Consider the following 25,512-nt stretch of genomic DNA (forward strand, 5'->3'; position numbering starts at 1 on the left):
TAGAGGTTTGATTTTTGAACCAGTGAACCAAAAACTAAGCATTTTAAATTTCTTTTTTCCTTCTCTAATAAGGTCTCAGAACCTTTGGTTTTTACTAGTGACAATGGTAAGGTTCTTGGCACATGACAGGTACTTAATAAATATTTGTTGCATGAATATATTTTAAACAAAATTAAGTGTAAGTAAAAGATGAATCACAGAAGATGATTTACTTACAGAAGCAATAAATTTTGTTTTGGGGCGGTTCAATAAAGTAAGACAACATAGATTTTCTGAAAGAACTTTCCTATAACATAACATCATTTGTGATTTGGGATATTCTAGCTTGCTTCAGCACACAGGTGGCCTTTAATTTTCCTAATGGCTTATCATCACTGGTGCTATGAGCTGTACTAAAATTGAAAAGAGTTCAAGGAGTTCAAGTCATCATTTTAGATGAATCCAATCTATCACCCCACAGGGGCTGACAGCCATTATATAACTTTTCGTTCTTCCCTGCCACCAAGGCAACAGAAGTAGGGATGCCATACTGATGGGATGGATCAACACTGACATGAACTGGAAAGGCTGCCTAAAAGAGGTTAGCCAAACAAACACAGAGCTTGGATTCTGAGATTCATTTACCCCCAAGGAAGTCTGAGAGGCTAACTCAGGAATTATCACTGAGGGGACTACATTGTTTTATGATGGTCCAAAATAGCCGCACACTCCTGAATTACCCTCCCTTGTGGTACCTCCTCTGAAAGTTCCCTTTTCTGCAAGACCAGCCAGCAAATAGATCTAATGACCTCATAAAGCAAATGACATTAAGGAATAAAGGTTTATTTATAAATATTCCAGAGAATATTTATATCCCAAAGTAACTTATTAACTCAAGGACAGCCCAATATATAAATTATACGGGCTGTGGGGTAGATTTTGAGAGGGGAGAGAGGATCTTCTGGTGCTGCCTGGTAGTCCTAGTACATTATAATTTAGTTTCCCCAATTTTTATCCCAAGGATAAAAAGAGAGATTAGGTCTATTTAAAAACATGTTAACTACTTACCTTCCACCCTACTTTCCTCATTTGTGCAAAAGGTCCTCTACTAGACTCAGAAAAATGAAAGCGTCATCACTGTACGATAGAGACTGTTCTGCAAAGGTCAATACTCAAAACTATGGAGAATTCCTTTAAACTTCTTTACACATAATGGTCCATTTAGGAACAAATTTCAAACAAATCCTTTTGGAGTAACAGCATCTATTATTCTGTACCACACATACATAGTGACTCAAGTTCTTTTTAGAAGATTAGTACTCTTTGGAGATCTACAGACCTGGCACTGCAAAGATACATACCTCTTTTTAGAACTACTAGCTCTGTTTTAAAATTCATGATGTACTAGGGGAATGAAGTTCTAGAACTGGTGAAATATGTTAACAGACTTCATAGGTAGATGCTGACTATTCTCTTCTGATCCAAATTCCATTAACTCTTTAAGAGCCCACTTTAAGTTTTACTTCTTGATGATGCCTGACATTTTCAGCTCAAATTAATCTTTCTTTCCTTCTGTCTCCTCTAACTTATTGTCCATATCACACATTCTGAAATGGGGTATTATTTTTTACAGTGTTATTTAGAAGTTTCATATGGTATGTGTTCTTTCTTCAAACATACTTTTTTTTTAAGAGTAGCAACTTTCAGTTTTCTTTTCCACTGATTATAGTACCTAGCACTCTCTGCAAATAGCAGGTATTCATTAAATTGGCACTAAATGAATGAATGGGTTTACCTTTAGGATTCTGGAGTTGGTTCATCAGTACATGGAATTTATCTTGGGCATCTGGCAAGTCCATTTTATTAACTGCCAGGAGCGCAGGTTTTGTCTGAAGTTCCTCTCTGTACAACTCCAACTCCTTTAAGCCAAAGAGAAAAACCAAATAATTTTATTAAAATATCTATATAAATGACCTATTTGGTAATGTCTTTCTTTACTTTATAGGCCTGGGTAATCTAGGGCCCATTCTCACCTCTGAAATGCAGTAAGTCCCAATAACCACAAAACTAATTAACAAAGGAAATGCAGAAAATGCTTACTAGTTAAGTCATATGTTAATACATTTTAGCTCATATGACATCCTAGAGACAGTTGTGATTTTGTGCCTAGAGCCAAATACAGATATCTGGACGTCTAGTAAGCACATAAATAAAATTCAGAACTAGATAGTGACAGCTTAATGCTATACCTGTATTATTCTTGGAAAAAGTTAAGTATGCTTAGAAGTAAATCTTTGTGACTATGGATTACGCAGTGGTTTCGTATATCTGACAAAAAGCATGAGCAAAAGAAAAAATAAACAAAGGGGACTTCATTAAAATTTAAAATTCTGTACTTCAAAAGACAACCTAAGGAAAGTGAAAAGACAACTGAAAGAATAGGAGAAAATATTTGCAAATCATATATCTGATAAGGGATTTGTATCTAAATTATAAAGATCTCCTACAACTCAACAATTAGAAGACAACCCATTTTAAAATTGGGCAAAGAATGTGAATAGATATTTCTCCAAAGACATACAAATGCCTAATGAGCACATAAAAAGATGCTCAACATCATTAGTCACATTTCTCAACATCATTTCTCATTAAAGAAATGCAGGGCTTCCCTGGAGGCGCAGTGGTTGAGAGTCCGCCTGCCGATGCAGGGGATGCGGGTTCGTGCTCCGGACCGGGAGGATCCCACATGCCGTGGAGCGGCTGGGCCCGTGAGCCATGGCCGCTGGGCCTGCGTGTCCAGAGCCTGTGCTCCACAACGGGAGAGGCCACAACAGTGAGAGGCCCGCGTACCGCAAAAAAAAAGAAAAAAAAAGAACTGCAAATCACAACCACAACCACAATGAAATACCACTTCATCCCTACTAGGAAGGATAAAAGAAAAAGACAATAATGAGTGTTGACATTAAAGTGGAAAAATTGGAAACTTCATACATTGCTAGTAAGATTGTAAAATGGTATAATGCTGCAGTCACTCTGGAAAACAGTTTGGCAGTTGCCCAAAATGTTAAACATAGAATAACCATGTTATCCAGCAACTCCACTCCTAGGTATATACCCAAGAGAAATGAAAACATATCCACACAAAAACCTGTACACAAATGTTCACAGCAGTGTTATCAATAACAGGCAAAAAGTAGCAAATGAAATAGGATATAAAAGTCCTGAAGATAAACAACATCATGTTGTGTTAGAGAGAAATCATTGGCTGGATATAGAATGTATGGGGTGTGGCCAGGGGTGGGGGGAGGGAGGAGAACAATAGAGATACAGTGCTTGGTAAGAACCCAACCTTGCCAGACCTCGTAAACCATGTTCATGTTAGACTTAACCTAACAGCAATGGGAGACCATCAAAGTGTTTTAAGCAGGGAACAAACATTTGCTTGGTTCTTTAACAAAGATCACTCTAGCTGTGATATAAAACATGGCCTGGAGAGAACTAAGACTGGAAGCAGGGAGACAAGCTGGAGGGACTTAGAACATTCTAGTAAGAGGGGTTGATGATTATAACAGTGTGGGTGAAGACAAGTAGTTGCATTTCAGAGAAATTTAGGATATAAAACTGTCAGGGCTTGATACAGGTGGTAAGAAAGATAGAATCACTACCACCGAGGTTTCTGGCTTACATATTCAGTAAAGTTCTGGGGGAGGCTGGAGAATTAAAAAAAAAAAAAAAAAAAAAAAAAGGAGTTCAGTTCTATACATATTACGTTTGAGAAGTTAATGGGACATCCAATCAAAGATGTCCAATAGGCAGCTGATCTAAAACATAGTAAAATATCTGAGTATCAGAGAACCTAAAAAGTAGGCTGAGAAATAGTCTAAGAAGTAGGAATAAAAGTTAAGCAAGATACAGTTTGAGAAGTATGTAACAGGGATTTGGAATCAAGGAAGGTTTTAATGATTACAACAGTTTGAGGAACAGGTAAACATCGCAAAACTGGAGACAGCAAGTTTAGATAATTTTTTAATTAACATCACAGCTTTAAAAAGTGGAGGCAGGGCTTCCCCGGTGGCGCAGTGGTTGAGAGTCTGCCTGCCGATTCAGGGGACACGGGTTCGTGCCCCGGTCCGGGAAGATCCCACATGCGGCAGAGCAGCTGGGCCCGTGAGCCATGGCCGCTGAGCCTGTGCATCCGGAGCCTGTGCTCCGCAACGGGAGAGGCCACAACAGTGAGAGGCCCGCGTACCGCAAAAAAAAAAAAAAAGGTAGAGGCAGACTATATATTTATTCGAATTATCATACGTTATCCCATACAGTCCTATGTGCCTACGTATTAGACCAGATATAAAACAGAAAACCTACTTTTGAAAGCAGTAGTATGGTTTCAAAGGCAGTTCTGTACTGAGTTTGGGAAGAAAGCTGAAATCCAGAAACATCAACCTAAAAAAATAAAAAGGGAAAAAGTCTGCTTTTAACATAAGAACAACAGCTATACAATTCTGTTTTGAAATGTTTTACTTGCTCAAGCTAAAAATAATTTCTCAATTTATACTCTACTGGTAATTTAGTAATTCGAAATGAGAGAAACTGATGTTTTAAGATAATTATAATTATTCTGATAAAACCACAATCATTAATGAGAAACTAGTACAGATTAAACAATTTATATCAATACAGACAATCTCATATATAACTGAACACCAGAAATGAAGTAGGAAATTGATCCTATATAATTTAGTAGTATATTGAAAATCTTAATGAATTAAACCTGACAAGTATGGCGAAACTTTAATCTGACATAGGAAACAATGCCACTTCCATCCCCATATTATAAATAAAGATTACTAACTGTATCTGACCCCTATCTAAATAGATTTAGTGGAATAGTATATGCTGCTACTTTATCTTTAAATGTTATTATTATAAAAAATTTCTAGGAAAACTAAATTCACTGGTTCTCACATTCATTTAAACATTACATTGATATGCATATGACTTACAACAAAAAGTAGTTGTTTAGTTCTTTCTATATGCTTGAGGAATTTGTGGCCCATTCCTTTGTTCATGTGTGCTCCTTCTATTAAACCAGGAAGATCAGCTACTGATATCTAACACAAAATTAAATGGTATGATAATAAAAAAAAAAATGAAAACCACAATTACATCCAACAATTTTCATGATATTTCAATTATAAACAGTTCTTAATTTGTGATTACCACTGCATCTCTATAAAGTCAGGATACCTTTATAACAAAATAAATGTATTAAGAATCAAAGTCCTTTGTTATCAGAAATTAGTCCCATTTTTTACTTTAACAATCTAGGAATTTTATGGCTTAGTTTAACATTTACTAATCACATAAATTCGCTTTAGAATTCCATAAATTATATTGTTCAGTATGAACTTTTCAAAGAATTTCAATTTTCTAAATTCTTAAAAATATACAAGGATATTAATTCAGAAGACATTGACTTAGTATAGCTCTGTAGTTTTAAGTTTTATTCTATATGTAAATGGTTATTTGGTACCATTGTTTCTTTATTGTTCATATTCTACCAGAACTATTAACCACTCTTAAAAAGTAAGGGAAATAGTGTTACTATACTCCTTTTGGAGGTTATAAGAGTTACTAACCATTATTCTACTCTTGTGGTTTTCAAACCTCACTGCACATCATAATTATCTAAGAAACTTTTCTAAACTACAGATGCTCAAGCCCTATCCCCAAGGGGTTTGGTTTCAAATCACTGGGGCCCAAGCTTCATTTATCATTGTTGTTCTTAAGCTACCCAGATGATTCTGATGTACAGTAAGGGATGAGAAACACTGCTCTACACATACTGCCTGTGTGGTTAAAAATTTCAGTTTTAAAGAAAGTTGGAGCTATGTGACAAAGCAATGTACATGTAGGTCTCATGTCCTGAAATTCTCTTCAGAGGTTTTCTACTGATTTCCCTTAAAAATTACCAATAATGTTGTCTTTTCCTCTAAATATTGTTCTCTAAATTCATATTATCCTGTACTTATAATTTTAATTATTATTTAACATTCTACATAATTGTCGAAGTTTTAAAAAATTTTTACTCTTATACCACTATTATAAATATACATCTTCTATGTCTTTTGAATTATGTCAATGGATTATATGAAAGTATACTGATACATCATCACTTTAAGCCCATACTTTACATTAGGGTTCACCCTTGGTTTTACACATTCCATGGGTTTTGACAAATGTATGACATGTATCTAGTATCATACAGAATAGTTTCTCTGCCCTAAAAATCCTGTGTGCTGCTTGTTCAACCTTTCTTTCCTCCTAATCCTTGGCAACCGTTGACCTTTCTGCTATTTCCATAGTATTGCCTTTTTCCAGAATGACATATAGTTGAAATCATACAGTATGTAGCCTTTACAGATTGGCTTCTTTCACTTAGTAATACACATTGGAGGTTCCTTTGTGTCCTTTCATGGCTTGATGGCTCATTTCTTTTTAGTGTGAATGACATTCCATTATTGAGATGTACACAGTTTATTTATCCATTCACCTACTGAAGGACATCTTGGTTGTTTCCAAGTTTTGGCAATTATGAACAAAGCAGCTGCAAACATCCGTGTGCGGCTTTTGAGTGGACATAAGTTTTCAGTTTATTTGGGTAAATACCAAGGGATGCACCTGCTGATCATACATTAAACATTTTTAAAATTTTGTTACTTTCCTTTTTAATTTGTTTTTATTCTAATTATTCAAAAGTTCTTCCGTAGCAGGGAAAAATAAATTTTAATAGCTAGTTAAGACGAGGATCCCATTCAATTAAAAAAAAATTTTTTTAAACAGTAAGTTGGAGTAAAATTACATCCATGAACTTTAGAAAATGTTTTTAGGAAATGAAAATCAATAATCAAATATGGCAGTAAAATATGGACTTGCAATGAGGACAAACTGATTAAGGCAATTAAGATACAATAAATGTTGTAACGACAAACTAGACCCAAACTTTAGAAGAACAAGAAATTATATTCTAATACAATATTTTTACTCTGATTGTGGTCAGCAGAATTGATTTGATCATGGTTTCACTTATCAAAAACAAAATCCTGCTACTGCTTCCCCCTAACACCACAGAAACTCCCAAATATTATAAAATCTAAGCACTAAGGCAAGTACTTTCATTACTAACCAAGTGTCTTATTTTAAAAATACCCACCTGTTTGAAATCGTTATACATAATTTTTCCGAGTTCAGGCTTTAATGTTGTAACTAAAAGAAAAACAATAATAAATTGAGGCTAGAATACAGGTTTATACTCTCAAAATTGTCTTAGCGTCATGTATAAAATAAATAATATTTCGTTTCTGTGAACAACCTAATTCAGATTATGTTCTCATTTGTTGAAATTAAAGGTATAATTATCTTTGCTATTTATCATATACTTGGAAAAGGACAAAATATAGATTTTTATAATCTTCGAAAGCACAGGTGTAATTTAATTAGTGGGCCTCAAAGTCCCTGTCTCAAACTTTAAGGAGCATGGTAAAGGTGCTGAGGGTGGGGGCAGAATTTAGGTTTCTATCACTTGGGCTGTGGGTGAAATCTCTCTATGGTCCTTTCTCATTTAGTTATCCTCACGCTTCATCAATCCTGCCCTAGCCTCCTCCCTAGGACTTTTTGCTTTTCGTCTTCTTTCCTTCTCAAGAATCCCCTGTATTGTAACAATAAATATTGGCCATGTGATTTATAGCAGTTAGTACAAAATTAACTCTACTTTATCAATTTTAGAATGGTTTAATTTTATTTTCCATGCTAATGTCATTCTGTGCCATTTTGTTTAATGATGGTAAAGATCCTATCATATTCATTCACTACTCTTAGTCTAAGCTTCCATTATATCTCATCCAGCTACTGCAATAGCCAGTTCTACTAACTGTTCTTTCCAGATCCATTTATGTCCCACACCAATCCATGTTCTACATTACACGCCAATAGATCTTTTTTGAAAAGCATATCTAATCACTGTTTTCCCTTGTTAAAAAGCTATCAACTGCTCTTAAGCCACAGAGATCAAATACAGACTATATGGCCTATATCACAGGTCTCCACCTGCATCTCTAGCCTCATCTTGATTCCCTCTTCCCCTTACTACATGTTCTCTAGACAAACAAATCTACTCCCTGCCACCACAGAGTCTTTGTGTACATGCTATTTCCTTTGACTGAAAGACTCTCACCTCCATTGTCTGTCACCAATTAACTCATATTTATTGCTCATATCTCAGCCCCACCATCACACTTCCCCAAAGAAATCTAAAGCAGTCACCTACACTCTTTCATAGAACCATATTATATTCTCTTATATTCATTAGTGAGATATGTGCCTTCCCCCACTTGTCTGTAAGTTCAATAAAAATCAAAACAAAAGAAGTATTCACTTCTGCTTACCAGCCTTTGTAACTCCAGAATTTATTGTTATTGATAGTTCCTAGAAATAATTATTTGCTAAATGAATGAAAGAATTGATCTCTGCCTTCGTAGCATTTATCACAGTGTTTGATAAAGGGTAGGTGCTCATAAAATTGTTAACTAAACTGAATAATGATTATACAATAGACAAATAAATGCAACAAAGTGTCTAATTAGCAGTACTAGGAACTTTGCTGAGAGCTATAAAGGTTTCAAAGATTAATGGGAAATACATGTACTCTGTCTGCCAAGAGTTTTCAAACTAAGGTTACCCCAGTTATCATTTTTTTCACATTCAAAGAAAGATTAGTCTTTAAAAATTTGCCTCTACACATTAAAAAAACAAAGCAAATTATACTTACATGCATAATCTGCAATTGCAGGTTTTGCATGAGAAATCTTACTTAGCAAAGAGGATTTTCCAGCATTTGGGAATCTGAAACAAGAAAATAAATTTATACATTACAACAAATATCAGCATTATAAATACTTGCTTATCTCTGAATTCCTAACATTTCAAGATGCAGACTTCTTGAATATTGCTGGGATTAAAAGTAGACTATAAATTTAAAATAATCTTGAAAAACTTGAGGAACAAAATATACTTATAGAAAAGGTAAAGATAAATTTATGGTGAACACTAAGGATGTTTCAGTATTGACAGTAAATCAAATAATGTTAAAAAAAACAGCTTGTAAATCATAGAAAAACATAAAGAAACTAATAAAAATACCTGCAATTCACTATCTCTAGCCAAATACTGACAAAATATTTCATATATTGTCTTTTGTATTTTTTAAAACAAACATTTTATATGGACATTTCACTAGCAAAGTAATGAATCCTATTTAGCCATCACCTAGCTTAAACAAATATTAATACATTCTTAATAATTTTTGTAAAGTTGGTTTCTTTAAACAGAGACCCAAATAAGGTCTGCATATTACAGTTGGTTGATGTGCCTTTTAAATTTCTTTTGGTACAGGCTCCCTCTCCAGGTTTTTCCCCTTTGCAATTTTATTTTTAAAGAAACTGGGCCATTTGTCCTGTAGCTTCTTTGCCATAGTCTGGATTTTTCTGCTGATGCCCATGATGTCAGTTAACATGCTCCTATAAATTGGTAGATATGAAGCCTTGATCAGATTCAGCTTTGATTCCTTTTTTTGCTGAAAGACTATTCACAGCTGGTCAGCCTCCTTTTAAACTGAATTATATAAGGTGAATGCAGTTCAAGGGTGTAGTGCAATTTACTTAACTAATTTCTTATTGTTAGGCATTTAGGTGGTCTCAAATTTTTTACTGTTATAAATAACTCTGCAAAAAATACGCATACAGCTAGAAAGACATACACCAATGTTAAGTCACCTTAACATCAAATGGTGCGATTTTAACATTCAACTCTTTTTTTTCTTTCTGCAAATGAGCACTAATTATTTGTCAAGCTTTTTTTTTTTTTGCAGTATGCGGGCCTCTCACTGTTGTGGCCTCTCCCGTTGAGTGCTCCAGAAGCGCAGGCTCAGCGGCCACGGCTCACGGGCCCAGCCACTCCGTGGCATGTGGGATCTTCCCGGACTGGGGCACAAACCCGTGTCCCCTGCATTAGCAGGCAGACTCTCAACCACTGCGCCACCAGGGAAGCCCTGTCAAGCTTTTTTAAAAAAACTTTAAACACTGAAGTGAACCTTTACATATACCTTTAATTTCTTTCTTGAGGTAAATTTCTAGATAAGGAAATACTAGATTAAACTACATGGCTGTTTTAAAGGCCTTGATTTTATTGCTAAATATCCCTCAAGAAAGGCCCACAATGGATGAAAGAAAGTACTAGGAATGGGAGCCACTTAAGAGATGATTTCCTAAATTTCATTCAGATATTTTCATTAAATTTATTCAACCAATGGGAATGTAAATTGGTGCAGCCACTATGGAAAACAGTATGGAGGTTCCTCAAAAAATTAAAAATAGAACTACCATATGATCCAGCAATTACACTTCTGGATGTTTATCCAAAAAAAATAAAAAAAGACACTAACTCAAAAAGATATATGCACCTCATGTTTACTGCAGCATTATTTACAACAACCAAGATGTGAAAGCAATCTAAGTGTCCATCAATGGATGAATGCATACAGAAAATATGTGTGTGTGTGTGTGTGTGTGTGTGTGTGTGTGTGTGTGTGTGTGTGTGTGTGTGTGTGTGTGTGTGTGTGTGTGTCAGCGGTGGGGGGAGAGGGTTACAAAGTGGGCAAAGGTGGTGAAAAGATAAAAAAAAATCCAGTTGTGGGGAATTTCCTGGCAGGCCAGTGGCTAGGAGTTTGCACTTCCACTGCTGAGGGCTTGGGTTCGATCCCTGTTTGGGGAACTAAGATCCCGCAAGCCACATTGTGTGGCCAAAAAAAAAAAAAAAAAAAATCTAGTTGTAAAAAAAATATCATGGGGATATAATGTACAGCATGGTGATTATAGTTAATAATACAATATTGTAGGTCTTCCCTGGTGGCACAGTGGTTGAGAGTCCGCCTGCCGATTCAGGGGACACGGGTTCATGCCCCGGTCCGGGAAGATCCCACATGCCGCGGAGCGGCTGGGCCCGTGAGCCATGGCCGCTGAGCCTGCGCGTCCAGAGCCTGTGTTCCGCAACGGGAGAGGCCACAACAGTGAGAGGCCCGTGTACTGGAAAAAAATAATAATAATAATATAATATTGTATATTTTAAAGTTGCTAAGACAGTAAACCTTAAAAGTTCTCATCACAAGAAAAAAAATTTGTAACTATACATGGTGTCAGATGTTAACTAGATTTATGGTGGTGATCATTCTGCAACATATACAAATGTCAAATCATTACACTGTACACCTGAAACTTATATAATGTTATATGTCAATTATATCTCAATTTAAAAAAATTATCCAACAAATATTTATTGAGCACTGCCTTGGGCCAGGCAATATACTAGGCAGGAGAAATATAGCAATCAATAAGACAGACGTGATCCCTGTCTTCACAGTTTTCATTCAAATCAAGATTTTTCAAAACTCTGCCACATTTTCATTTGGAATAATGGTGCAATATTTTACAAATATTAATTTGGAATTCTATAAAAATGTATATGCTCTTAATGGAGATCTTTAAACAATTTTTCTCATTAAAATATTTCTATAATAAATTTAGAATAAAACTATGTGAGATTTCTTAATGACTCGTTTCCCCTAGAAATACAGTATTTTCTTATATCCTGTTACACTTAGGCTCTTGTAATTTTTTGAAAAGCAAATTGCAATCATTTTTGCCATGATTATCATTAGTTGGACTTGCTTATTTCTTTCTAATATCCTCATATTTTCATAACAATGATTAAACACAGAAAAATGCAAGCAACTATTTCCAAAGATATCAAAATATAAGAAGAAAAAGGAAGCTACCAGGTGAAGAACAGATACCTGAGATTTTTATTGACAAGTACCTAACGAAAATTTTAGAGGCTGAAATCCAACCTATGCAAAGACCAGATTTGAAAACAGTAGTACAAGTGTATTAGTTATATGATATCTTTCTTCTAATGTTCAGTTCATTCCTGAAACCGGCTAAAAGGACATCTGCTTATGCTGGTATTCACATTAGCAACTTTTTAAGAATAGTTACCTAATTTAAAAGCAGTAGCATACATGTTAAACATTGTGCTCTAGAATCATGATGCTTGCTATTGACTAATATCAAGTCCACTTCTGAAAAGCTTACTGTATCACTATATGTGGTCTCCAATAAGTTGGCAATGATGATGATACCAGCTACCATTCATTCATTGAGCATTCATAAATCCAAGGCATGTATTATGCTGCAAATGCAATATCTTACTCAGCAATAACATTTTAAGGTGAGAACTACTGCCATCCACTATTAAAGATGAGAAAAAAAAAAAAAAAGGCTTTAGAGAGACTGTATCCAAAACCATCCAGCCAGCCTCCAGAGGATTTGAGATTCTAACCCAAACAGTCTCACTTGAGTCTGCCATCGCCATCCCACTTCTATTCACTACTCAGCCTTGCTATGTTCTTCTTAGGCTGTAAAGGTGTCTCTATGGAACCTGAAACACATTTTCCTACAAAATAAGAAAGTGAATGGCTGGATTCTCAGTCTTATCCACAAAACCCTATTAAGTCCATAATGTTCCTAAAAATATATATTATTACAGAACCTATGACTCATAACCCTCATAACTATGTTTCATTGAAAATATTAAATGTGAATGGCAAGCTTAAATGCCAGGATCACATCTTTCTCTGTTACAATTTCAGCAGGAATGAGGCCTCTGTGAACTCTAAGCCACTGCTAGTAAGACCTAAACAGGCATGGAAAGAGGTGAGGGATTCAGAGTGAAGAGTGTGGTAAAGAAGCAGTGAGATGCGGGAAGAGGAAGATGAAAGAGCTTAGAAAGAAGCTATGGAAAAGCAAGGCATGGAACTGGCAGCTGGAGTAGAGCGGCCGTTTCCCCTCCCTTTTCCCAAGGCCTTCCATCTGACTATTGTGTAATGCTATAGTGGGACTTGGGAGAGGAAGACAGAGAGGGAGAGGAGACATGCAAAGCTGAAGTTTTCCCTTCCTTTATCTACTTTCTATCTTGCTATTTATCTCCCTCCATTTATGTGCCAGCACTGCAAACCCTATAGCTAAGTAGCATTGTTTGATGAAAGAATGGAGGCTGGTGGAAGAGGAGAACATTGGAAGGTGTGCAGCACTGAGAATGGACAGCTCCTAAACAGAGAGTGAAGGATAGGGAAACGGTCATAGCAAGATCCAGCTTAGTGCTCAATAGTGTGTAAAGTTGATGGTTGAGATCATCTGTACCGGCCTTTAGCCATCTGATTAATGATACTTCAATACTTCTATTAAGACTTGTAAGAATATCTTGGTCATTTTTCCCCTACTTTTTATTTCCTTCCATACACTTTTTAATATGTGGCTTGTTTGGATTTCTAATTTTATTCTTTAATAGTTGGTAACATTCTTTTGTATTTGATTGACTTTTCTGTGTTTATTTATTTTCTAACATTTCCACTGCCCTATTCAATTGCTATGATCTTCGACAAATGAATAGTGACTATGAAACTCTATGTTGGCAATATTAGCAGCATATTCTTTTTTTTTTTTAAGCAGCATTTTCTTAAAGTACACAAACAATACACAAATTCCATGAACTAGAAATAATGCTAGCCCCAAATTAACATTTATATTTACTTCCTATTCATGAACTATCTCTCTGAAAGTATAAAAATAAAAATATGAATGATACTTACCCTACCAAGCCTATATCAGCTATAAGTTTTAGATCAAGGTGAATTACTCGTTTCTGGCCTTTCAATGGTAAGAAATTTGTAAGTAATTTACCACCAAGACCTCCTTCAGCTACCAAAATTCTGTCTTTCTCTTTATTGAGTTCTCCTTAAAAAGAGAGATAAAGATACTTAAAGCAAAGATTAGTAAGTGGAGCTAATCACTAACGACATTTTTCTTTCAGAAACAGATGCCAGGAAATTCCAGTTTACAAATCTAAAGGGCTAAACGATAGCATCAAGTTTCTATTAAAAATCTGACTCCAAGAAAACACTTTTGCAAGTGGTTGAAAAAAATGCTAGTTATTTGTTTTAAAACCGAGTAAATACTCTTACATCTTTAAAATAATTTTAAATCTAGCAGCTAATTCTGAACTGTTATATAATGTTTTTAAAAGCTGTTTTATAAACTAGCAGCTAAAATACTTAATGTTTAAAAAAAATCCTGAAACTTAAGAGGTGCTATTCCCCACAGATCTCAATTTTAGAAAACGTGCACATTTTTCACAACCTTAGAATCTACAATACACTTACCTATAATTTTACCATTTTCATCAGTTATTGAAATACCCAAAGGTACAGGAATTTCACAGTCTTTTCCTTTGGAGCCTTTCAGTGCACTAACTCTATAAAAAAATAAAGCTAAATTAACATAAAGAAAATCTGCTAGATTAAATGGTTGATGTTTCAAGCAAATACAATGGTATACAAAGAAGACTAGCAACCAATTCTTATAATGCAGATGTTAAATGGCCAAATAATGGAGAAAAAACAAAATTATCCCTATTTATTTATTTGCATTTTAGACTACTGTATCTCAATAAAAATAATATTAAGTAATGATTTAAGTTACTAAGCTAACTACCAAAAGTCATTTTAACTCATAATGAACTAAAATATTGTACGTTTGAAAGGAAGAGATCATTGCAACATGAATAAACTAGAAAAAAAATGGAAAATCCAGTGAATAACAAGGCTTTTTAAAAAATGACCTGAAATGAGAGTACTTTAATTATAGGAGGCTCATATGGCGATTCTTAAACTGCTCAAGAGAGGATAAAGCGGTACAAGCTTCTAACTAGTAATTCCACTTCTGGGAATTTATCCTAAAAAAAAAAAAATTGAACAACCATGTAAACTATTATATACACAAGGATGTGTACTGCATTGTGACAATAACAGTAAAAAAAAACACAATACCTAAATAGATGAATGACAAAATAATTTATGTTATTTCCAATATATCTTTCCTGTAATGCTTTTTCCTCCCCTTCATCCAGTTGGCTCCTATTGATCCTTTAGATTTAAGCCTCTACATTCTAAAAATTCCAACACACAATCGCAGTAACTGTTCTATTTAAATCTTTCTTAACATTTAAACGTTATACACCATCTTTAGCATACCACTTATCTAAACACAGAATAAGGCTGGAATCACAGCAACCTTAATTTTCAAAAGAAATTATAAAATGATGAAAAATTTTACTTTAGGATATAAACTGCAGTTATTTTCTACCGGTAACATCAAAATAATAAAACAACATTCTGATCTTAAAGCTTTGATTACTGAATTCTAATATAGGGCTCTCAAAATTTGCCCTGTAAAGACTATTCATAAACAAAAATGCTCAAAAGAAATGTAAGGGGTTTCTCTAAGGATTCCTTTACCAGCAGAGGATGCTGCTAGATATTTGGGGCAGGATAATTTGTTGTTGTTGTTGGGGGCATTCCTCACCCTGTGTTACAGGGTGTTTAGCCTATATCCAGGCTCTATCCTTTGCTTACACTCATCCCCCAAGCAAGTGACACATTCCATCCTCTACGACTGTGACAAAAAAATATACCCAAACACTTCCTTGGGAAGGGGAAAGAAAAAAGGAACAGAAAGCCTAACTTTTATACCAACACCTCCTAAGGAACAACAGAATGACAGAGCCCTGAGGAACCACAGACTGCATTTTGATGGAAGCTTTAAGAATTTTTTTTCTTCGTTTTCTTTACAATGAAAGAAAAAATTCTTCTCATATTTTGAGGCCAACATAATATGTTCCACAGAAAATAGCAAACATTAACAAAAAACAAAGGGAAGATTTTGCTGTCAGAGAGAAAATCAAAACAGAGTCAAAAGGAAAACATTCAAGAGATGTAGCAGCAAACAGGCTCTAAATTTTAAGTACTGCCTACAAGATGCTGGCAGAACTATGGGTGGCAGTGGGGTGGAGTAGCCAGTTAAGATTCTAGAAAGTTTCCTAAAGACTGTCAAAGATAATTTTAGAAGAAAACAGTGGAGATTCAGATCATTTTCTGGTTCTACAAAGGAAGTATAAAAGAATATAAACAGACACTGGGAGAAGAAAAGGAAAAAGTTTAAAAACGTCAAAACATTCCATAGTACCTATCTTTTATATTTACTAGAGACAAAAATAGTAGATTTTTGCTCAGTTACAAATCCAGGATATTATTTACTTCAAATTACCAATTAAATTTTTATCTCAACTTTTTTTTCTTCTTCCGGGGGCAATTAATTTCATACAAAACCATTCAGTTAAATACTTACCGACTGTTTGCTCCTTCTCCAGCCACAAACCGTTTCTGAGGATATTTATCTTTAAGTTGTTTTAAAGTCATTTTGTTATGGGCTACAACCCAGACGTCACCACCTTTTCCACCTTCTCCCCCTAAGCGAGGGTAGCCCATTCCACCACTTCCTCCCCTGGTGAAGAGTCTCAGGTTATCAATGAAGTCTCCATACTTAAAAAGAGAAAGAGGACATTTGTATACCACATGTGCTTACCAATTTTGAATTCCTTTCTAGTTCTTTGTTGCCACTAAAACTCCTAAAAAAAAAAAAATGGCCTTCCGTATGCCACATTTATTGTCTTTTCTTAGTTTACCTCCTGTCTGACCTCACTTTCCCATTAGATTAATTCTCTTAAGACCCTGTTTTTCACTATCAATTGTTGTCCTTCCAATCCTGAAGGTCTCTGACACTGGCCCACTTTTCAATCTAGACTTTCTCCCCTGGGTGATCTCAGTTTGTACCAGTAACTATCACCTAGGTGAGATATTCTCTATCCCAGTTAGTTGAACATCTCCACCAGACGTGAGCTTAATAGTCTAAAGCAACTGAGAACGAGATCAGTATTTAACTTATATTTGAAACCCCTCAAATATATAACTTCTTAGGTATTGAAAGGATAATAGTCACCTAAATACATGTTATATAACAAAACCAAACTTTTCCCTAGGTAAATTCTGTTCCTCCAATGTTCTCACAAATAATGAAACGATAGTTTATCTACTCACTGAGACCACACATGGGGATCTTAGACTATACCTGCTTCTCTTCCCGAAGCCCTACTATCTTTCCTTTTTTGGCACAACTAACTACCCTAGTATCTTGATCATTACATTAGCTCCTAACTGGTCTTTCAATGTCTAGTCATTCCTTCCTCAACACATCCTCTGTCTCACTGCCTGAGCGATTTTTCTGACAATGGATCTGATCTCTCAACATGTTTCTCCCTTACTCAAAAACCATTCATGGTTTTTTGCTGTTTATGAAATAAAGTCTAAAATTCTCAATGCTATATTCAAATCTCTTAACCTACCCTTCACATTTCATTTCCATTCATTCAACCCCTCCTATATCCTCTTCCTCTCTTTGCTCTGTGCTACACAATATACTGTCACTTCTCCATGGCATTCTGCTCATGCTTTTTCATCTACTTACAATGTCATTTGTTCTTTTCTATCATAAACCCACCTGAATGTCATATTTTCCGATGTCTTTCTTAATTCCTTTAACCAACACTTACCATTGATTTTCCTGGGCTCTCAGTAATTGGATTATATCTCTATTATTAGATCTCTAGAAATCATACACTGTATTTAGGGTTTATTTCTGTTTCCCTCACTAAATCAAGAACTTCTTGCAGGTAAGATCCTATGTCTTAACCCCCTGGGCTGTCAAAATTCCTCACAAAGTAATTTCTTAAATTCATAATCTTTAATCATTTAGGATAGTTTTAAGTATCGAAAACATCTGGGAACTTTTTTCAAAAATGCATACACTCCACTGACCATTCTGATACTCTGGAGGAGGGGATGAGAATAGGGTAAGCCAGCACATTTATCAAAAGCTCCTTTGCTGATTCTGATAAATCTGTCTAGACTTGAGATTGCAGTGGATAGTTACACAGCAAAGATTCAAAGCGAGTATGCAAATATAATCACGAAACAGAGTATTGTAAGGGTGGAAGGAATATACAAAACATGAACTTAAGGGCTAGCCAGAGTATTTTTCTCTGGAGGCTGACGAACTTATGCTTTGGCTGGGTAGAGCTAGATCAGAAATGCATCACAAGTAAGTGAAGAGGTAGATTCCCCTTGCAAACAACATTGACTGGAAGTGAGTGTTATGGCAGTAAAGTTACACAGCTAGCATTTAAAAACGTATCCAGCAAAAAATGCAGTAGTTCATTTTTTTAGCTTACAGATTAGTTATCCTGTATGCCCAAGTACTATCCTTCACAAGTCTCTCTTCTTCTGACCACCTATTTTCTGGAAAATAGAGGGTTGAATAAAGTAAAACTTTACTAACCATGGTATTACTAACCATGCCTTTCCTCCGACAAAAAGAAACCTCCTGTTTTTGAAGTTCCTTTCAATATGTGACACATTTTTTACTGCTCTAGATTTATCAGGTTCATAGATTTAGAACTCAAACTTAAAAGTAATATCTCAATCTCGTCCTTAGTAATAAGGTAATGACCAAACCTGATGACGGCAGGTTTCAAAAAACATTGCTAGTAAGGATCTTAAAGAGGTTTTTATATTTGAAAAGCAACTGTAAATTTTTTACAGAAGCGATTCTAAAACCCGCACTGCACAAAAGCTGACCTAGTTTCTTGCAAGAAGGCAAGTCAGTTACCTATTTTCGTTTACTGATGAAAAGTTGTCTTTAGAAAGCTCTTAATAACAATGCACTCAACGAAAAAATATGTAAAAACAAGTTATGGATATTATTATTTAAAAGGAGGAAAATACACTATTTGAGCCAAAAGAAAAAGTCAAACCTACACTTCACATACACCGTATTGCATGTATAAACAGCAGGCAGTTACCCCAGCTCTTCATCCCACGTGCGCACAATTCCCTTGAAAAATCTCAAACCCTGTTCCAAACAACCGTCCTAACCATGCCCGGTAGACTAGACACGCCCTTCTCACCCCTTACAGGCCAAGCCCGACTCCCTGAGGGGCGAAAAGGAGAGGACTATGGTAGAAAAGAAGCAGGAAAGAGGCCCCCAGGAAGAAAACAGTGGGGAGGGATGGAGGCGAAGGAGAACCAGAGCCCTCAGGTGGGGCTAGAGGCACCAGGTGTCGGACATCAGGCTAAGGGGCACCAATCACGGACCTTTCTGAGCAACACCCGACTGCAGATCACCATGCCCGCGACGGTCAAGAATTCACTCCCGCGGAAGCTGTTCGCACCGAAGTGCGGCGCGCTCTTCTAACGTCACCACCACCCGCCGCTGCTATTTTGTATCCGCACGCTGCCGCAGGTTAGCCTCAGCGGCCGTAAGGCGCGCACGCTCACGGAAACGTGCGCATGCGTTTTGCTGTGCCCCACGGGAAGGGGAAGGTGGTGTCTGTTAAGAAGCAAGCGGAGTGAAACGCTGAGGAAATGTTGAGCGGCAATGTGACAGGGGACAGTCAGGTGCGGAATAGGTGCCTCAGGAATATTCTGAATAGGATGGCACTGGAGACTCTACTGCCTTGGAGGAGTTTTTATGCTAATTAAGAAAACCACAAGATACCTCAATCTTTACTCTCGGCGAAGCAGAGTGGAAAAACAAAACAAAACGTCTCCCACGGACAATAAAAGCAAACTCGTAAAAGACTCAGAAACTCAACTGGGAAAAAAACTGTTAATTCATTGACCAGCTGAGTAATATCCAGCAAAATCTTCCAAGAGACAATGAATTTAAAATTTGGGACCCAAAGGTCAGGATCTGAGATCTGTAAGAATTTCACTGTGTTCTGTGGGGAAGGAATCTTGCAACTCTTTGTCAGATAGTAGCTTCTAGGGGTCCGGTAGATACTATGGGTCATTATTCAACTCTCATTTGCAGCGCGCCTTTGTGAGAATTAGATTCCCTTTTCTCGAGCTGGGCAGGACCAGCAGAGTGACTGGGTCTCCGTCCGCCCCACCCACCCCGTCTCCCCCTGCCCTCGCGCGGTGGACAGAGGTACACAGCCCTGCTAGGCGGCCCTGCACTACGCTGCCAGCCTAATAATCTTTCTGAACTCAAAACTGAGAATCCTTCTCCTATTTCTACCCCTCACTTATGACAGTAATTGTTAGGAAATACACGGTGTAAGAACTATCCCTTTCAGTCTTGATTCCCTTCCTGCTACTGAACCTCCCTCTACCCCACCCCCATCAATAAAACTGTAATTGTCACTTAACCTGTAATGATTAATTAATCAGGAAATTAGGATGGGAATTCCCTGGCGGTCCAGTGGTGAGGGCTCGGCGCTTTCTCTGCTGAGGGACCGGGTTCAACCCCTGGTCAGGGAACTAAGATCCCACAAGCCACGCGGCAGGGGAAAGAAAGAAAGAAAGGGAGAGAGGGAGCGGGAGGGAGAGGGAGAGGGAGGAAGGAAGGAAGGAAGAAATTAGGTTGTTACTAAGTAGGTGTTTAGTTTAATCTTAATAACATTTGCTGCCATTTGGATTATTATCTTTACTAGGTCTTACAATCTCAGAATTATGCTGAGCCCAATCTGTTTATTTATTTTCTAAGGTTTATTTTTTTTATTAGTGAACACAAGCCCAAACTGTTTTCCTTGTCATAACATTTACATGGGAACATAATGACAGCATATAAAAATAAATGGGAAGTTGATATAAAAACATCTCAAAATACTGAGGAACATTAGGTACTATAAACAAATAAGAAAACATAATATTTTTCTTGAACAAAACACCATCAGTGCCTGAAATATTTATTACAGCTCTGGTTACCAGATAGTAAAAGAAACATGAAACGTAAATCGTCCCCTTTAAGTGTTCGGCTAAAATGAACATGAGGTGAAATGACCCTGATGCATAAGTCATTACTGACAGAAACTATTATTAGTTCTGCCACTGAGTGGATAGAATGCCTTCCCCATGGCTGCTCAGATTAAAGTACAGGCAAACCATTAAACTCAGGCACTAGAGAATTTTGCATAATAAGCGATAGTCTCAAATGAGCCAGTGGCATACATACAATTTGATTTTTTTAATGTTGTAAACTAGAGTTATTCTAATAAAAATAACTAATAAGCATTCTAATAATCATTTTATTTTGGAATAATTTAAATTTACAGGAAAGTTACAGATAGCCCAGAGTCCTATATACCCTTTACTCAGCTTGCCCTAAAGTTAACATCTTGTATAACCATTTGTCAGAACTAGGAAATTAATGTTGCTACAGTGCCCTTAACCAAACTATAGACTTTATTTGATCGCACTAGTTTTTCAACAATAACCTTTTTCTGTTCCAGGACTCAATCCTGAATACCACATTACATTTAATCTAATAAACATTTTAGTGTAGTTTATTACTTTAAGCATAAAATGAACAAATATAATTAAGAAGTCTAGCACTTTATAATGCTATTTTATAATCATCCCGCTTCTCTCTGTTAATATAGTTACTCAAGAGGTAATTTACCTCAGCATTTGCTGTGATATTAACTTTCTGATACTCTTCATCATCTATAATTTTTGTTATAATGATATAGGTTAGCAAGAAGCAATCATTAAATTGGATTTACTAGTATATCCTAAGAAAATGCTTCTTCTCTGCAGTTCCTCTTCTGGAGCCACCCCAAGGATAGAACGTTGAAATAATTGGGGTTTTTTTTTTAGTTCTTAACCTCCCTTTTCTGCATCCCCCACTCCCTTTCTTTTAATTGCCTCTTCTAACTACAGGTACTAAGTACCCTTCTGCTTTCCCCTCACAGTACCTATCAAAACTGGATCTCGGGCATAGCTTCGATACCTGCATTTTACAAGCTGATGTGATTTTAAGTCAGTGTGTTGATTCTCAGGGCATTTACTTTTAGTTTTTATCTCTAATTGTGAAATGAATAAAAGGCTCTAGCTTCTAGTAAAAAAATTCAAGCGTGAGTGTGGGAGATCCTTCCATGGGGGGGAATATGTGAAAGAAGCGGAGGCTTTTTGGTATCCTTTGTATAAGAGAAGGTAGCAGCTGACATTGTTTCTATAAGATTCAGTCTAACTTTAATTACTTTATTGATTCTATAACCCAACTTAGCAGGTTTCACTAGCTTTCATGTACAAAGAAAATAATACAACACAATGGTCTTTTTCACTATAGTCCTTTATCCGTATGATCTCCAGAGGAGTTTTGGGGGTTTTTTTCCCTTTAAACATACAGATTTATCAGATCACTGGATTCAAGATCCCCTCAGGGGCTCAGCATGACTGCTGTATCCATGTCTCAGATGGGAACATTTATAAAGTTCCTTTCTTGGACATTCCATCTTTATATCTTATTGCCACCTTGATCTTGAAAAGATTTTTTTTTAAGGGGGATATTTTACCATCAACTATTCAGATGTCTACACCTTACCCTTTTTTATATTTCCTAATAGGTCCTTTGGCTCAATATATACTCTCTGAATATTTGTTAGTTAATTTATTTTTTTTAGAAAGACAATAGCTAGATTGCTAATTCCTATGACATATGAATTACCTGAAGTGGGGCATAAAGTTATTCTCACTCACAGCCTTATAATCCCCAAAACTAATGTAAATATTCTTTTAGTTTCATACTGTTAAAAATATTGTTACTCTGAGAATCATTATAAATTGGGGTCTTACACTCTACGATAAACCGAAGTTCTCCTAGATGATGAAAGTAAATGGACTAAACGAATGAGAGCTATATACCATCTAAGTTCTTCATCTCTAAGTTAAAATGTAGTATTGTCAAAGTAAGGGCCTCAGATCATGTAATGATTGTCCTGAAACAAGGCCTATGTGAAGAAAAAAAAAGTGGATTTATTGCCTTTCTTCCTAAGGATTTATAGTTTCTTCATTTATTCATTCATGTAACAATTACCAAGTTCCTAATTTGTCCCACACACTCAGCTATGTGCTAGAACACTGCCTTGGTTACTGGAATAACTAAGTAAGAATAATTAAGCACAGTAGTTGTGTTAATGAAAGAAGCAAATTTTAATATTATTGATACCTGAATTCATAGTGAGTGGAAAAAACTTATTTCTATTAAACATGATTTTGCTTTGCTTTTAATGCACCCTGTTTTTAATTTGAAGGGTATCACTGAAAGGTTATTTTCTTAGAAATATATATATAGAAATCCTAAGAAATAGTTGAATCATGTTTTGAAGACCCCTATTGTCAACCATTTGTACTAGAGGAAGAAAAATGTTTTAAGGGGCTTCTGCTATACTATGAGTCACTGAGTGCTCTTTTTTTTTATACTTTCTTTTAATCATCTACAGGTATAAGAATGGCAGTGGAATTATCAGAAGGGCCTTTGATAATGATGCTTCCTGCTTGTCCAAAACAAGGGTACTCATGCAGCAGGAAAGTTGGTAGTGTATTGAATTCTCATTTACCTAAACCATTTTCTTTGTTACTTATTACTGATATTTCATAAAGCAGTAACCACTTACCGAGAAATAGAATTCTCAGATAATTTGAATAGTAATTCAAAATAAGGAAATTAATGTTTATATTAGCTTATTCCTGTATTATTTTGTTTATTACTACCACATCATAAATTAATCAGCTAAAATATTCTCTTCTAGAAAAAGGTATTGTGAGAATATGTAAATCATTGTCCTAGGCATGTGTGTTAGACTATCACTCTGTACATGGTAAGCTAAGCTATAGCTTTGGAATGAAACAGCATTTGTACACATTGTACTCATTATATAGCCTACTTAGACTCATGGCAGAGAATATACTCTGAGATGGTGCAGAACACATAACTTATTGGAGGATATGGTTGGAAATGAAGTTTATTGAGAACTCATTTTGTTCAAGAGTTTTATAGAGTATAACTACCAAATATAGAATGGATGGCTGGTGGGAAGTAGCTGCATAGCACAGGGAGATCAGCTTGGTGCTTTGTGACCACCTAGAGGGGTGGGACAGGGAGGGTGGGAGGGAGACGCAAGAGGGAGGGGATATGGGGATATGTGTATACGTATGGCTGATTCACTTTGTTATATAGCAGAAGCTAACACACCATTGTAGGGCAATTATACTCCAATAACGATGTTAAAAAAATAGTTTTATAGAGTATAAAATATATACAGTTTTTTGAACCTTTCTTAAGGGTCATAGACACTTAAAAGAGATATACTTTTAAAAAATTAAATTGGTAATAATTCCTTTTGACCTTTGAATTCATTTACTCATTCAGTCTAGTTCTTGCAACAGCACTAAATCTTTCATTTGGTTACTGCAGAGCTCCCAGATATTTTAGTATTAATTTCTTATATCTATTTCCTTATCTCCCATTCAGTCTTTAACTCACTAGAACTTTAATTCTGTTCTTACTATTTCACAAAAATTGCAGTCACTAGGTCCTTTTCTCAGACCGTATTTTATTTGACTTGGAAATATCTATTAGAGAGGATATTAGATATATTAGATATACCCCATTTTTGTTGACCAAACTCAATGCTAACAAAGGAGAAAAAAATGAAGATATCAAAAGCTAATATAATCCATAGAACTTTTTATTCCATGTAATGCTTTTACATACTTCTTAGTAAGAAAGGTTAGGCTCTAACCCTTGTATGTGACAATACTTAGGCTGGGGGAAACCCACAATGTTTTGCAATTACACTAAGCATAGCCCCCCCCTCCCCCGCCACCATCCCTTGACCTAACAGAATGCTAAGAGAGTTTCTGATGAGTTAGAAGGACATGGCAGTAGTTGAACAAAGGAGAGGATAAGGCTATGTCTAGAGAGAGTAAAGAATAAGTTGTTTACTCTAGGGAGCATTATAGGATAGAGCTGGTATAAGCTTTATATGTGAATGATTTTTTTAAATTACTTTAACATCGAACAAACCCTAAGCATAAAACCTAATAAAACACATTTTTTGGTTTCCCATTATCTCTTTAAATTAAATATTTTACGCTTTCATTACATTTTACATTGAACAAGCCCTAAGCATAAGACCTAATAAAACATATATATATATATATGGGGGGTTTTTTTGCTTCCCATTATCTCTTTAAATTTTTTCAATGATGGAAGCTTCCCCCCCACCATTTAATTAGAGTTCTAAGATTTCCACTCACTCTTAGATAATAAGCATTCCTGAAGACATTTGAAGGCCCCAAACACTGTCTGGATTCAGAAATTAGAGTGTTGGTTCCTGTATAATAATTGAAACTCTGCATTTAACTTAAGAGTTACATCTTTTCCCCTCTCTCAGCTATTGCTGGATTTAGTTGCCAGCTTGCTAACCTTGGCTTTAGACCTTTCCAGGTTTGGTTGGAGCATGAAAGGGAGAAAGAAAAAGATAATAAGAAAATCCTTACTTGAACTTTGTTTGGTGGGTTAGGTATGAGTTCCTGGGATCAAGAAATATTTAGGGTTGACTCTCTCATAGGTGCTTTTGTGGGTACTTGGAAGAGTCCCATCACTGGAGCCTCTCACCTCTGGTTTC

General features: G+C 35.9%; 2 protein-coding genes across 3 annotated transcripts in view; one reads left to right on the forward strand and one right to left on the reverse strand.

Moving 5' to 3' along the window:
• GTPBP10 (GTP binding protein 10) overlaps nt 1-19,331 on the reverse strand; it is a 21,755-nt gene extending 2,424 nt beyond the window's left edge. Inside the window, exons 1-9 of one of the 2 annotated variants that reach the window (XM_019926876.3) lie at nt 19,193-19,331; nt 16,332-16,525; nt 14,309-14,400; nt 13,739-13,883; nt 8,807-8,880; nt 7,193-7,245; nt 4,983-5,090; nt 4,345-4,422; nt 1,775-1,898 (exon numbers count right to left, since the gene is read on the reverse strand). In XM_019926876.3, the coding sequence (XP_019782435.1) occupies nt 1,775-1,898; nt 4,345-4,422; nt 4,983-5,090; nt 7,193-7,245; nt 8,807-8,880; nt 13,739-13,883; nt 14,309-14,400; nt 16,332-16,525; nt 19,193-19,225 (901 nt within the window). In that variant the 5' untranslated portion in view covers nt 19,226-19,331. Of the gene's footprint in view, nt 1-1,774; nt 1,899-4,344; nt 4,423-4,982; nt 5,091-7,192; nt 7,246-8,806; nt 8,881-13,738; nt 13,884-14,308; nt 14,401-16,331; nt 16,526-18,856; nt 18,880-19,192 lie in introns of those variants that run through there. The other variant, XM_019926886.3, reaches the window with a different exon arrangement.
• A 79-nt stretch (nt 19,332-19,410) lies between these two features.
• The window catches only part of LOC109548609 (protein FAM237B), a 42,532-nt gene continuing 36,430 nt past the window's right edge, over nt 19,411-25,512 (forward strand). The window contains exons 1-2 of the mRNA XM_073809742.1: nt 19,411-19,782; nt 23,323-23,415. The gene's annotated coding sequence lies outside the window, so the exon portion shown is untranslated. The remainder of the gene's footprint in view (nt 19,783-23,322; nt 23,416-25,512) is intronic.

This window comes from Tursiops truncatus, chromosome 9 (genome assembly GCF_011762595.2).
Source record: "Tursiops truncatus isolate mTurTru1 chromosome 9, mTurTru1.mat.Y, whole genome shotgun sequence".
NCBI classification, from domain to species: Eukaryota; Metazoa; Chordata; class Mammalia; order Artiodactyla; family Delphinidae; genus Tursiops; species Tursiops truncatus.